Source organism: Zootoca vivipara, chromosome 7 (assembly GCF_965207765.1).
Source record: "Zootoca vivipara chromosome 7, rZooViv2.hap1.1, whole genome shotgun sequence".
Classification (NCBI taxonomy): Eukaryota; Metazoa; Chordata; class Lepidosauria; order Squamata; family Lacertidae; genus Zootoca; species Zootoca vivipara.
The window spans coordinates 62952798-62967186 of NC_142590.1; the positions used below are offsets into that span (position 1 = coordinate 62952798).

The 14389-nt window shown below is 41.8% G+C and overlaps 1 protein-coding gene across 2 annotated transcripts in view; it reads right to left on the reverse strand.

Annotated features, from left to right (window-relative positions):
* Positions 1 to 10463: 10463 nt before the first annotated feature.
* Positions 10464 to 14389, reverse strand: part of NGF (nerve growth factor) — a 53671-nt gene continuing 49745 nt past the window's right edge. For both annotated transcript variants that reach the window (XM_035123389.3, XM_088674436.1), the window contains exon 2: positions 10464 to 11325. In XM_035123389.3, the coding sequence (XP_034979280.1) occupies positions 10615 to 11313 (699 nt within the window). In that variant the 5' untranslated portion in view covers positions 11314 to 11325 and the 3' untranslated portion in view covers positions 10464 to 10614. The remainder of the gene's footprint in view (positions 11326 to 14389) is intronic.

The following is a 14389-nucleotide window of genomic DNA, read 5'->3' on the forward strand; positions in this document are numbered from 1 at the left end:
GGGGAAATGGGGCTGCACGAACAAGCTGGGAATCAAGAGGAGAGTCAGTTAGAGGGGTCTTCTTGGTTCAGCTGAAGCTGCAACCTCCTCGATGCAATGAAGAGGGCAATGTGAGCAGCGGGAGTGGGGATGAGCATGATACGCTCTGCCCTCCTATGACCATATCTGTCACTCTTCAGCTTGTTGAATGTGACTCTCCCTGCAGTGGGGAACATTCCGTATCCATGACCGCTCCCCACATTGGCATTCTGAAATGCAAGGAGAGGCTCCATGGATACAAAAGGCTCCCACTGCACTGTGCAGACAGTAATATTCCATGAATGGAAGGTGATGAAAATGGCATGTGTGGGCAGAATACAACCACCCCCATTCTGTCAGTGCAATATGTCTGCTGATTGAGCATTCCCTCCTTGCCCTGTGCCCTACCCAAATCTCTTCTGGAGGACTGGAGAAACCCCAATAACATATTTGGGGGGCGAAAGGGGAAAAGAAAGGGAGGAAGTTCTATTTTGAAAGTGTAATGAGTTAGCTGGATACTGTCTTTTGCATGTGGGGGCTGCCCTGAGCTGGTGCACTCATCTCTGTTGTCCCCTGTCAGGAATGAGCCAGCTCCAAGCAAAGGTTTGCAGCTAACTGCAGAAAGCAGCCAGGAACAGAGAGCCTTAGATGTTAGTCAGGCAGGGGAGAGCCGGCAGCTGCAGACTTTGGCTTTTCCTGACCTTGACGGTGTGTACGTCCTGATCAGGCAGTAGCTGAGAGCAGGCTAGAACATGGCTAAAACTCACAGGAAGCACAAATAGGCACAAATAGACTCAACCTCTCAGAATAGGAAGAGGTTGGAGCTGATCCACTAAGACCGAAGAGTCAGCAGATGGCAGGGCTCCTAGATAGGAAGCAAACAAGAGATGTAAGAGTCGTGAGTTCAATATCTTCTGTAGACGCCAAAAGAAGTCTTCAGAAGGGTCATCTTGAGTAATGGTGCCGGAGGCTTTGTCAGAGCCATCCAGAGATATCTGTCTGTTTTTGCAATAGATCCTTCTTTTTAATAACCTACACTTACTGTGTTAGCAAGCTGGGAACCTGGACTCCTGACACACACACCCTCATGTGCTTACATTTCCATTTTTTGTCATTTCCGAAGAACTTTAAGTTGATTTTAAAAGTTCTGCCACCACCTCTTATAGACAAGCTTGGCATCTGCAGTGTTGTATTAGGCTTGGGTATGGGAAGTTCAGGTTCAGACCTCTCCTCAACTATGAAGCTTGCTGGGCAGCATTGAGAAAGTCATTACTTCTCAGTTCTGTCTCTCATCATTATCAGAAGATAACACACAACCACCATTAAAAAATAACACTTTGAGTGCTTTACAGGACTAGTGTGACTTGATTTTCTTAAGCAGGTTTTGGTTAAAATTCCTGATCGTTGTTTTAGCCCTTTATAAAATAAATAGGTAACATAAAAATGTAAATTTCCTATGGGGAAAATTAAACACACACACACACACACATATATCATGTGAGCATTCTGAAGCAACAAATGGATTTACATAAAATTAAAATCAAAGTAATTATTCAAGTATTCAAATTCTGGGCTATTTATGAAATTCAGTGCAAGTTTCTATAGAGAACACAAGAGCTCCATGGAACAGACCAAAAATCCATATAGTTTAGCACGACTGTTTCTTACAATGGCCAATGAGATGTGTTCTCGAAGTCCATAAGCAGGGCAAAGGACAATTGCTCACTCCTATTGTTGCTCCAAAGTCTCATTTTATTTATTTCACAAAATTCATATACTACTTGTTTGTAAAAACAAAACAAAGTTAAACCTAAAAACACTTTATGAAAAGAATAAAATAATTAAACCTCCAGCAAAAAACAATGATCCCACATTAATTTATGTAACCCCCTTTCCAAGCCATCATAAGGAGTGGCCATTACCTCACCTGGTGGCAGTGAGTGCTGTAAATTAATTGTGCCCTGTGTCACAAAGTACTTCCTTTGGGCTGTCCTGAACTTTCCTCCAATTAAAATAAAAAAATTCCTTCAGTAGCACCTTAAAGACCAACTAAGTTTATATTTTGGTATGAGCTTTCGTGTGCATGCACACTTCTTCAGATACACTAGAAACAGAAGTGTCAGACCCTATATATATACAGAGGGTGGTGGGGGTGGGTGGGAATGGGAGATGGGCTAATGGGAGTGGTAAACCTGTGGATGGCTGTTAATGGCTGCTGATGGCTGCAATTAGTCCTGGGCTGAGGTGCTAAAGAAAGCTTAATCATGCATAATGAGATAAGAATCCGATGTCTCTATTCATCCCAGGTGCTTCCATGGTTTTAAGCTTGGTAATGATTTCCAATTCAGCAACTTCCCTTTCCAGTCTGTTCCTGAAATTTCTCTGTAATAAAACAGCTGCTTTGAGATCTTGTATAGAATGTCCTGGGAGATTGAAGTGTTCTCCTACTGGTTTTTCAGTCTTATGGTTCCTGATGTCAGATTTATGTCCATTTATCCTTTGGCGTAGGGTTTGGCCTGTTTGTCCAATATAGAGAGCTGAAGGGCATCGTTGGCATTTGATGGCATACACAATGTTAGAAGATGAGCAATTTCCTCCAATTGATTTCACTGACGGAATCTGGAAGTAAATTTTCTCAGGCATGCTTCGGGGACTGCACAGCTCCATATCCTCTTCCTGAGGTTAGGAAATCTATTTTTTTACTCATCTGCAGTCCGTTCTTGCATCTAGCTTTCCCCACACATACTTGCGGGGGAATCTCAGTAGTTTTTGCATTTGCTGAGTTACATCATCTCCAGTCTGGAAAACAGCCACCCAGATGACATAGCATGAATCCTCCCCACATATTTCTCATTCTGAGTTCCCCCAGTTTTCCTCTTGGCATGGACAGATGCTCTCCCACATGGTCAACACACCACAGGAGTCATTCACAGCTTTTTTGTGCATGTATGCTAAACCCTATCCACACATGAATGTGGCCTAGAGTGAATAAATGGCAGCTGAGAAGTGTCAGATCTGCAGCACTATTCACTTTGTAGCCACTTAACTTTTGCCTTGTGGCAAATAAGCTAAAATGTGTGAGTGGACTGGTTTTATGCAAAATCTGTCCATGAGCATCATTCCAAATATAGAATATGGTCTAGCTTGTGCCAGAAGTTTGGAAATTTAGTATAAAACCATATCACCACTTATTCTTTTTCCTTGCTAGCTAGTTCACCTGTGACCCCAGGGCTTATCTGTAAGTACTAATTCACCTGTCTGGAAATTAAAATTTATGTCTTTCTTAAATGCAAAGAACATTGGGTTGAATGTAAGTCTCGACTTTCAGACTTATTATGACAAGCCTGCAACAATCTACCCATTACCTGCTACTATTGTGTGAAATCTGTGCATTCAGGCCAAACTCTCTACCTAGTTAGGAGCACACAATTTGCAAACAACACTTGGTACCTTTTAATTCTTCTCAAAGGATAATCCTCTGCAACCCAAACATTTGTATCATCAAAAGAGGCTGGCCCAGTACAAGGTATTGCTGTAGTGTTGCATTTATTTATGCTGTCTTTCTCATTGGCTGGGAGCAAGATAGTGACGAGGTTCATACCAAAGAGTTTAATTTGGGATTCCAATAGGGAATGCGAGGATATCTAAAAAGATGCAACTGTTTTATATTTTCAGTTTCCTCTGAAGTTCATGATTTAATGCAGATGTACCGCAGAAACAGTCTTTATCTCACTGCCATGGGTGCAGGCATAAGAGTACATCTCATTTCTTTTTAAAGTAGGATTTTATAATGCTGGAAATATTTGGTTAAGAGTTCAGCTGGGCAAGAAAGGATGGTGATTTTAACAGACATAATCTGCAGATGAACTTGATAGGCAGCTATCTTCCTCCCTGGAAAGGATCTGAAGAGTAGGTGGAACTGGAAGCCGTCTGAATAGGCTGGATGCCCTACACATGCCGGTCCTCCGCTTAGTACAACAATCTGGAGAGCAAGCCTGTGTCAGAGTTTCCAAGCTCTTTGAAGAGCCGCCAGGTCTTGCACATGTTTCCGATTAATACAATCTGAAGACAGCACTGGAGCTGTGGTTTTCTCATGTCAACCTAAGGCTTGGTAAACAAAAAATAAAATAAAAATCTCAAGCCATGCAAGGACCGCATTTCTTTCCTAACTCCAATGCAGTAAAGCTTCAGACTTGGAAGTTGGTTTGCATACCTTCCATCAATTTGGAAGATCAATTTAATGCTCCTAAGTATTTTAGGGCAATGCTTTCATGGTATCTGCAAGTGAAAATGCCTTTATCCTTGAATATATGAATATTCCACATTGGTGGCATCTCTTCCTATTATGGCTCCCTAGCCTCTCCCCCTAATGTTTCCTTTTCATATAACACCTTGTGCACAACTTCCCCTTCGTCAAAAGGCAGCCTTGCATTAAGTAAGAAGCTACCAACCCTTCAACAACATAACAAGGTGCCATGCATATACAGTATTCATTTTACTTAGCTGTTGAGACAGTAGCTGCTTCAGCCCACCCTCTTGGCATTCATTACCTGCCACTAGAGGGTGCTGAAAAGCAGTGATTGCTTTGTCTCAGCTCCCCAAGTCAGAAGCTGTCTCAGGGGGCCAAATTAAATGTTGTTACAACCCCAGTGTGGGAGCTGCTGAGCAGCTTTTTCACAAGACTGTGCTCCATGCAGGAAGCATAATGTTTGAAAAGCACCACCCACTACATGCACCACCCAAATTGTATGCTTAATCCTGTCGAAGGCTGAGCCTTAAGATTTCAACCATTTTACTTTTTCAGCCATGTCCAGGGTCATGTCCCAGATTCAGCTTCAGGGATTTGTGACAGCCAGTGAATATTTCCTTCAGCATGTATTTCTGTTCCTTCCAGTACCTGTCTAGACTACAGGCAGGCAGACATGCTAAGCTTACAAGGTTGCTGCTTGAAATGAACTGCCTTTACAGTTAAGCATCCTAGCCTGTGATGTCACTCTGGAAGCTGACAAGCAACCCATTACATGAGCAAGTAAGCATGTCAACAGATTCACTGGCAGGGAATATTACAGTCTGCTGTACTAAATTTTCTTTATACTTTGGGAATGAGACTAACAAAGCCATAAATGGAATAAAGTGAGATTGTTGCTAGGATCTGCTGGTGAGGAAGGGCGCCAACTGGAGTGCCTACCTAAGGGCAGTTACACTTGAGTAAATGTCTAAGCATGTTGCTTATTATGGCAGGCTGGGAGATGCTTACTAAAAAAAAATACAAATGAGCTTGGAGCAATAGATTTATCCACCTTGTACTGGAAAGAAACACAAGGGGAGAGAGGGAGAGAGAGAGAGAGAGAGAGAGAGAGAGAGAGAGAGAGAGAGAGAGAGAGAGAGAGAGAGAGAGAGAATGGGTGCAGACAGAATTTGACAAGAGCTGGAACAGGTAGCACAGCCAAGAATACACACAAGTGAGCAGCATGTCATATCGGGCCAGGGATATTAAGGGTCATCACTCAGCCAAAACCCTTACTTTTACATTAGTTGTAAAATTACAGTCATTTCAGATTTCCCAAAATGCCACTAGTGGAGGCTGCCATTTTGTGACACCCCCCCCCCCGGTTGCTGTTCAGAATGGGGTGTTCTGGTACATTTAAAACCACCACAAGCCTGATGGAGCTTTGAAGCTGTCCCACCAGAAAGGTCTAGCCAACATGCAAAATATAAGCAGTGGTTTTACTCCACTTTCACACCCAAATCAGGGCTAAAATTACAGCCTTTTGAAACTTCAGCCTGCATGTTTCTTTGAGGAGAAACAAAACCATCATGATAAAGAATAGAAACAGAACAGAACAGAACAGAACAGAACAGAACAGAACAGAACAGAACAGAATAGAATACAGTGGAACTTCAGGTTGCGAACCTGATCCATGTGGGAGGCACGTTCGCAACCCGCACCATTCACAACCTGCAGCACCTCGTCTGTGCATGCGCGTGACACGATTCGGTGCTTCAGCACTTCTGCACATGGGAGAGCACCGAAACCCAAAAGTAACCCATTCCAGTACTTCTGGGTTTGGGTTTGGCGTGTCTGTAACCCAAAAACGCCCAACCCGCAGCGATCACAACCCGAGGTAGGACTATAGATAGCAGCAGCACAAGGAACCTGCACCAGGGTTCTGATCCTGGGCCTGTTGTTGTTCAACGTCTTTATAAATGACTTGGATGAAGGAGTTGAGGGGATGCTCATCAAATTCACAGATGACACCAAACTGGGAGGGCGCGCAAGACAGAATCAGAATTCAAAATGAATTTAACAGATTGGAGAACCGGGTGCAAGCTAACAAAATGAATTTCAAAAGGGACAAATGTAAGGTTCTGCACTTGGGCAGGAAGAACCAGATGTACAAATATAGGATGGGGGACACCTGGCTTACTCGCTGTACATGTGAAAAGGATCTGGGGGTCTTGGTGGACCATGAGTCAACAGTGTGATGCAGCAGCAAAAAGAAAAAGAAAAAGAAAAGCTAATGCTATTCTAGGCTGCATCAACAGAAGTATAGTGTTCAGATCAAGGGAAGTAATAGTACCACTCTATTCTGCCTTGGTCAGACCACACCTGGAATACTGTGTCCAATTCTAGGCACCACAATTTAAGGAGGATGTTCACAAGCTGGAACGTGTGCAGAGGAGGGCAACCAGGATGATCAAGGGTCTAGAAGCCAAGCCTTATGGGTAGCACTTTGTATGTTTAGGCTGGAAAAGAGGAGACTGAGAGGAGATATAATAGCCATCTTCAAATATCTTAATGGCCGTCACATGGAAAGAGGGAGCATGCTTGTTTTCTCTTGCTCTGGAGGGTAGGACTTGAAATTACAAGAAAGGAGATTCCGACTAAACATTAGGAAAAACTTTCCAACAGTAACAGCTGTTCGGCAGTGGAAGAGAGTCCCATGAGAGGTGGTTGACTCTCCTTCCTTGGAGGTTTTTAAGCAGAGGTTGGATGGCCATCTCTCATGGAGGCTTTAGCCGAGAATTCTGCATTGCAGGGGGTTGGACTAGATGGCGCTTGAGTTCCTTCCAACTCTATGATTCTATGACTTTGTGTACTGTATAGCTTAGGGATCAGTAACTGGAAACTCCTAAGACAAATTTGGCCCTTGGAGGCATGATGCTGGGTGAAAGAGGACCATGAAAGGGAGAAGCAACTATATCAATGGGACACACTGAAAGTATATTTGGAGGGGCAGGAGTTATGGACTTTATTTTCTTATAATTTTTTGCCATTTTTCTTCCATCATGGAACCCAATGTAGTATATTTGTTTCCAGCCACTAACTAGACTGGCAGTAGCACCCAGTCTTGTGAGGCACAGCTGCAAAACCACCTCCCAATAGATTACCTGGATGGGACTGGTGGTCAGGATGCTCAGGCGCACGAGATTGGCTCCACCAGGGCTTTCATGTAGCCTCAGCCACTGCCCTATCCCAGCCCTATTCAGGTAAGCAGTAGTGGTGTCAGAAAGGCAGATCTGCTTCACCACACTGACCACTACAATCAGTAAGGTGATGGCTTCAAATAGCTTCAGACCATACCCTGGGGCTTATGCCATCTACCCTCTATTTCTCTTTTGAAACAGACTTTCAAACCAAACTAGCTACTGCCCAGGACCTATCCAGCAGACGAGCAACACAGCAAGTGGAAATATCTGGCAAAGCACATTTTTGTCTGAATTTGGACAGTTCTTGCTTACAGTACACGCATAAGAGCCAAGGATAAGATTGTGACTTGCTGAAAATACCAATGTGGTTGTAAAAGCTGGGTTGCTGTTTCCTCCCCTCTAAAACACAACTATTCTTAGAACAGAAACACTGTCCTGCAGAGATCCTTTGTCTTGGCTGTGGGTGGGAACAATAAGATGGGAAATAAGTGTGCAAGTAGAAAAAGGGAGCTGAAACTAGTTGCTCTCCTGAGTTCTGAAAGACTTTATAACTTAAAGAGTTTGTGCGATATTTATCTTGAACTGGTTTGTTGAACAGACAGCAGTTGCTTTTTCAAAGAAAACAAGAGAACTATGAAGAGTTTTATTCTTTGCAGCCCCTACGGGCTGGAACACACATTATAGGTCTAAGCCCAAAGGCTACACTGTGGAGGTCTTCAAGCTGAACAAGCTGTCTCTCCAGCGTGGGAGCAAAGGCACCAGAAAAAAAGGGTTTCTCTTGGATTATATTACCTAAAAAATGGCCAAAATACTCCTAAAAAAACAAAAAACCTGTGTAAACACACTCATTTCCATCCCCATTATTAGCTGGCAAAAGGAAGCCATCTGCGTTTTTACAGCTATGGTAGGAAGAAAAATGCTTGAAGGCCCATCCTTTTAAATAAAAGAAGATTATTAATCATAGTAACATTTTTGTCACCCAATCCATAAATGCTCTTGTACAAACAGAATAAGGTTCTTAACTTCTCCAGACAATCTTACAGTTTTTGGCTGCTCTCATTGAAGCACTCAAGTTCATTTAGTCTCTGAGGACCATTCAAGCAATTAGTAATTGTGTGCATTGCTTTTAAAAAGCAAATTACAGATGCAAACTGGTGGTGGTCTAGATCAGGGTCCTGGCATGAAGATTAACCCTATGCTCCCTGTTATGGTCCCAATCTGAATTGCTTCCTCTTCCTCTCTATCTCCTACCACACACACCAGCAATGTGCAAATGGGAGCTTCTCCCCTCTGACGCAAATAGTGTCTGGATTGGGACCACAAAAGGGAGCAAAGGGCTAAAGCCTTGTAACCCTGAATGTTAGGGTCTGATCCAAATCCCCACCCCACCCCTGGAACCTGACGTCTGCTAATTGCACGAATAGTGTCTCATTTAGTAAAAACTGCTGGGCAGTTTGAGTATCATTTTATTCAGAAGCACCAGGATGCTACCTACATAGTTGCATTCCTAAATGCCATTAAGATTGTGTGCTTTTTTGTTATTGTGACTGCAGAAAAAAAGTGGGTGTCTGAAGCACCCACTAGAACTTTTTGTTTTTTTATTGGGTCATGATCATAGGAAGATTGTTTCAGATTTTCCTACCTTCCAGCCCTAAAAGCTTTGAATGATAAACTGTATTCAGGTTAATCCAACAGAACTGCCAATCAATTCCTATCTACATTGGTCCCAATCCAGCTAAGGCATTTTAGTTACTTATTAAGCAAAATGGATATTCCACCTTACATTATAAAGAGGATCTCGGAGCAGGTTGCAACATACAGTTTTGTTGTACGTATACCCACTGACGTGGGACTAAGAACATAGAAACCACCTTACAATGAGGCAGAACCTTGGTCCATCTAGCTCGCTACTGTCTGCACTGACTGGCAGTAGTTCTCCAGGGTTTCAGGCAGGATTCCCTCCTCGCCCTGCCAGAAGATGCTGCAGATCAGACCTGGGATCTTCTGCATGCAAGGCAGATAGATGTTCTACCACTGAGCTGCAGCCCTTTGCCAATGGACATTATTAGGCATGTGCTGTAAGATAGTAATTCCAGGTACACTTATTTGGGAGCATATCACATTAAAATGATGATGCATATAATATTGTGCATATCTCATTATGCTGTGAACCGCCCCGGGATCTTTGGATAAAGGCAGTATACAAATTTATTAAAACAAATGAAAAAAAAATCAGTAAGGCCTACTTTGGAGTAAAAATAGATTTAGCTGCATGTCCCATTGAATGCAACAGTCAAATAATTCATCACTCATGTTAGTTTGTGTGGGGTGTCATTAGAACTAAATTGAGCATGATTAGGATCTATCTTAATTTTAGCTGCAGTTGACCTAAATGAAATGTAGAAAGGACTGGTGGTTTCATTCCATATTACAAACTAGATAATTTCTCTTATTACAAAATATTTGCTCAATTGTTTCCTTTAAAAGGGCATCACCAACCAACTTAAATAAAAAGGTTTTTTACCTTCTAATAGGCACAATGAAAGATGGTGAAAATTGACGATTTTAAATAAGCTTTGTAAGATGTCAGCTGAAATCTATGAGGATGTATAAACATGAAGACCACTATGGAATGGCTGAAGGTGCAGAATTATGTATCTTCTGATATGTGGCCTGAATGAATGCAAAAATTAAAATATCTAAGTTAGCTTACTTGGGTTTAATTTTGGCTTGGATGAGGAACTGAAGGATATCTGGAATTCTTTCAATGGACTAATATGACAGCTTTTGCTTTTTGTCTATTTTAAGACTATAGAATGTCACACATAAAAACTGCTGTTTCGTGGTAAATCAGGATGTGGAAGGCAAAACTGCAAAGTATTCCATTTTCAAAATCTTGCTATGACAATCATGTTAAAAGGGAAAGTTGCAGCTAACAAAATTGTAAAAAAAGAAAAGAAAAAAGCTCCTGCTTTTAAAAGGAAAGAGATGCAATTAAAATATACAACACATCGTCAGTTTCAAAGATTTTAATAAATAATGAGGATTCATTTCTTTACTGTATAAACTATAAATATACCATAGAGTCCTCATAACTTAAAATAATTTACAGGCTGAGGTAGGGGGCTGGGAGGAGGTGGGTATAGGATGGAGGGTTGGTCTATCTCAGAGGTTCTCTGTTTTCCTACTGATTACGCATACACAGGCAGTGTCAATCCGAATGAAGCGCCAAGATGCCTGCTTGCCATCCATTGTCAGTGCCTTGACAAAGGTGTGTGTGGTGGTGCAGTAGGAATTCCAATGCCTGGCATCAATGCCTCTGCACCCACTGGACACTGGCTTAGGGTCTCTGCACTTGGTCTCGAAAAAGTACTGCTTGTAAGGGGAGTTGTTATAGTTTACGTCCACCACCACAGTCACCTCTTTGCCTTTAATGTCTGTCGCTGTGGTTTTGTTGGCAACCCACGCACTAATACTGTCGCACACAGAGTACTCTCCTAGGTTGTGCACAGGGTGAGTTGCGCGCTTGGCTCGGATCGTCCTGTTCGTAGAGTCTGTGCTGTCTAGGAACTCCACACTCGGCCCATCCCTTGACAGAGGTGGAGGCTGAGTGCTGAACAAAACCCGAGGTGACTGGAACCTCCTCTTCTGAAAAACCTTTGGATCCACTATGATGCTTGCAGCTTGCCCGGATTTGCTGTTCACTACCTTCCCAGTAACAGGCTGGCTGGGGTCTCTGTGCTGAGACGTTTTCATAATGCCAGATGTTGCAGGAGACCCCAGTGGTGCATTATCTTCAGTTTTTGGTGCTGCCCGTATGCCGATCAGAAATGCTATAATCAGAGTGTAGCACAGCATGGACATTACGCTATGCACCTAGGAGAGAACAGACCAGGAACATTACTGTGAGCGCACACACAAAAAAAGGCGACATGCAAAAGGTTCCATTTCAAGCCTAGTCAATAGATATGTGCTGATAAGGCAGTCCCGGTGAAAACACACTGTTAAAATACTCCATCTTCTTCATGAGGGCCTTGCATGTGGATGCCAGATGTGGCTTTCCTCCCCACCCCTTTCAGAAAGACTAACTCACATAGCAGTGATGTGCTTCATAAAGTGGGAACACTAGGAAATCATAACTGGGTTATTGTTAATTCCTGTGGTTTTTGTTATTAGGAGATGACTTATAGAGCCATTGTTTGGCGGCTTTAATGTGGAGTGCTGCTCCTGGCAAGACTCTCCACCGGTTACAGGGGAACTTTTGGAGAAAGATATTTATCTATCTCACAAGAATTATTTTCTTCTCCTAAATTGGAATGAGCCACAAAGATAGCAAACATGGGTAAAGGAGGCTTGCTTGGTGCCTTCATTATACATCTTTAGATGCCAGGTGAAAATGTTCCTCTTCAACCAGGCCTTGAAGGGCTGATTAACATTCTGTGTCCTTTTAAATGTGTTTAAATTTGTGGGAGAGGGGCTTATGGTTTTGTTTTCATTTTTATTATGTATTCTGTGTTTTTATTTTACATTTTTATGCTGTGGACTGCCCTGAGATCTTCGGATGAAGGGTGGTATACAAACTTAATAAATTAAATTAAATTAAATATTTCCACAGGGAGGCCAGAACTGGAATATCTCCAAACAAGATACTAGACACACATTTGGGTGGGCAGTATGGACATAATCAGCTTTGCTAAAAATATATCCAAATAACATGTAAGAAACTTGCAAAAAAATGATATACTAAATTAAAAACTAATATATAAGCCCTGATCTGACCATTAACCCATCTACATTTGTCAGTTTTGTCAGTAGTGAAGCATTGATATATCATGGTGTTATTATTAATTTATTACCAACACTTCGCTTTAAATTCCCAGGGCAGGTTACAACATGAAAACACAATATTAAAAACTGTTTGGAACAACTTGCAGCCACAAAAAGAATGGAGGGTCCTAAAAATATACATCTCAAATGTTGAAAGCCATTTGCTGCTTAAGGGCATTGATTTCAGGGAGTTGAAATGCATGTAACTTGCAATCACAAATGTAAACTGAGTAAATGTTGTCAAGATTGATTTCCCCTTCTTCTTTGTGTTGTGTTTTGGCTGAATATACTGAGTGGACAAAAGTCTCAAGCTCTCATAAGGAAATGGTTCAGACTCTGATACTAGGCATCAGTTGCAAAGCCCTCCTAGCACTTGTTAGCCACACCTCAAATCAAGTTATGTTAAGACCCAGAGTGAAGCCCTGTGCTGTGTGGCAGCAAGTGGCAGATGTTTCTTGCGCAAGGGCAAAAGAAGCACACCAGCCATATACTGAAGGAATATGCAGGCCCCATTTCCTGAACAATTCAAATTAAAGTCAGATGTGTCAGGACAGCTCAAACGAGTTTTCTGATGTCAATAGGGATGCTAATGAAAAAAGGTTTGCACAACAAAATCCAGACACCAGCACATAGTAGCATCTCGGCCTTTGTTGTTTAAATACAATCCCATGGCATTTAACTCCCTTCTGAATAGCAAAAAGGAGGTTTGGGATGGCCATAAAATGCAGTTTGGGGTTAAATGCATGGACAGATTTGCTGCTTTGAACTGTAGCAACATTCAAGAAAGGATTTATCTCCCTTCCTTTGGGTCTTTTTATTGCATAGTTTAGATCAGGCATCCCCAAACTGCGGCCCTCCAGATGTTTTGGCCTACAACTCCCATGATCCCTAGCTAACAGGACCAGTGGTCAGGGATGATGGGAATTGTAGTCCAAAACATCTGGAGGGCTGAAGTTTGGGGATGCCTGGTTTAGATAGTATTAGGGTATTTGCTTCCACGTCAGCTTCCTAACATTAAAAAAAATCAAATTGGATATTCTTGTTGATGAAATAGATTAACAGAGGAAAGAGGAATAATTAAAAAGCAAGGACACAGGTCAGGTATGATTGTCACATGGAGTTTCAAGCTGGTACAGTTCTGTGCACCATCTGCAATGAGTACACTTCAGTATGGGGACCACATCAAAGGTCATTTCTGTTCTTCCATTCATAGCCCCTATAGCACTATTGTTTCTTGGTAAGAAATTTTATTAATATTCACAGAGCATGCTGTTCACAGATGCATCTATCTTCAAGGAGAGCAATAATGCCAACGGCAGGCATAGCTTGCAAGCATATCTCATTGTAAGTTTTATCAAGTAGAATTTCACAATGGCTTCAGCATGAAAAAATTCACAGTTTTATCAACAGGGAGAAAATATAGTCTGGCATATGGTAATGCCAACTGGATAAGCTCCTATTGCCGTAATTAACTAATTGCATGTATTGCAGTGTAATCATGGCTGTCCCAAAGCATTTTGTTGTATGAAGAACAAGCAGAAGAACAAGTTTTGTCTCTCTCCACCCATTTCCGAGGAAAACCTTGGTCCCCTCCCAGTGGTGCTTTCCCACAACTAGAATCCTGTTTTTTGCATCCTTTATCACTTTTCCACGACAAAAATCAGCTTAAATACCAAAATACTTTAAAAGATGCTTAGAAAGAATAATTAGCTTGAAATCAGTGGGCTCATGTATGCTCCCTTTTATAAAATTCAAGGGCACACAATTCACTGAACCAGTCTCGTTCTCGTTTGATACTCTATCCATTATTTCAAAATTGATCAAATGATTAAAAATCATTTAATGACTTCTACACCCCTGCTTCTAATTTAATGACTATTGCACTCAAAACCAGAGTGATGTTGACCCTGTATACCATTTCTATAATGTATCCTTAATGGGTAAATTGGGAATTTTGTTATGAAGAAATAATTGTGAATACGGAATAGGGGACAGTATTATTTGAGATGAATAAATGTAAGAGCATATTTAAATGTGCATTCCCCCCCAAGCCTTTTAACATGTTGCTACACAGAATATTGAAGTATAAACTTACTGAACTCTCCATATTGCT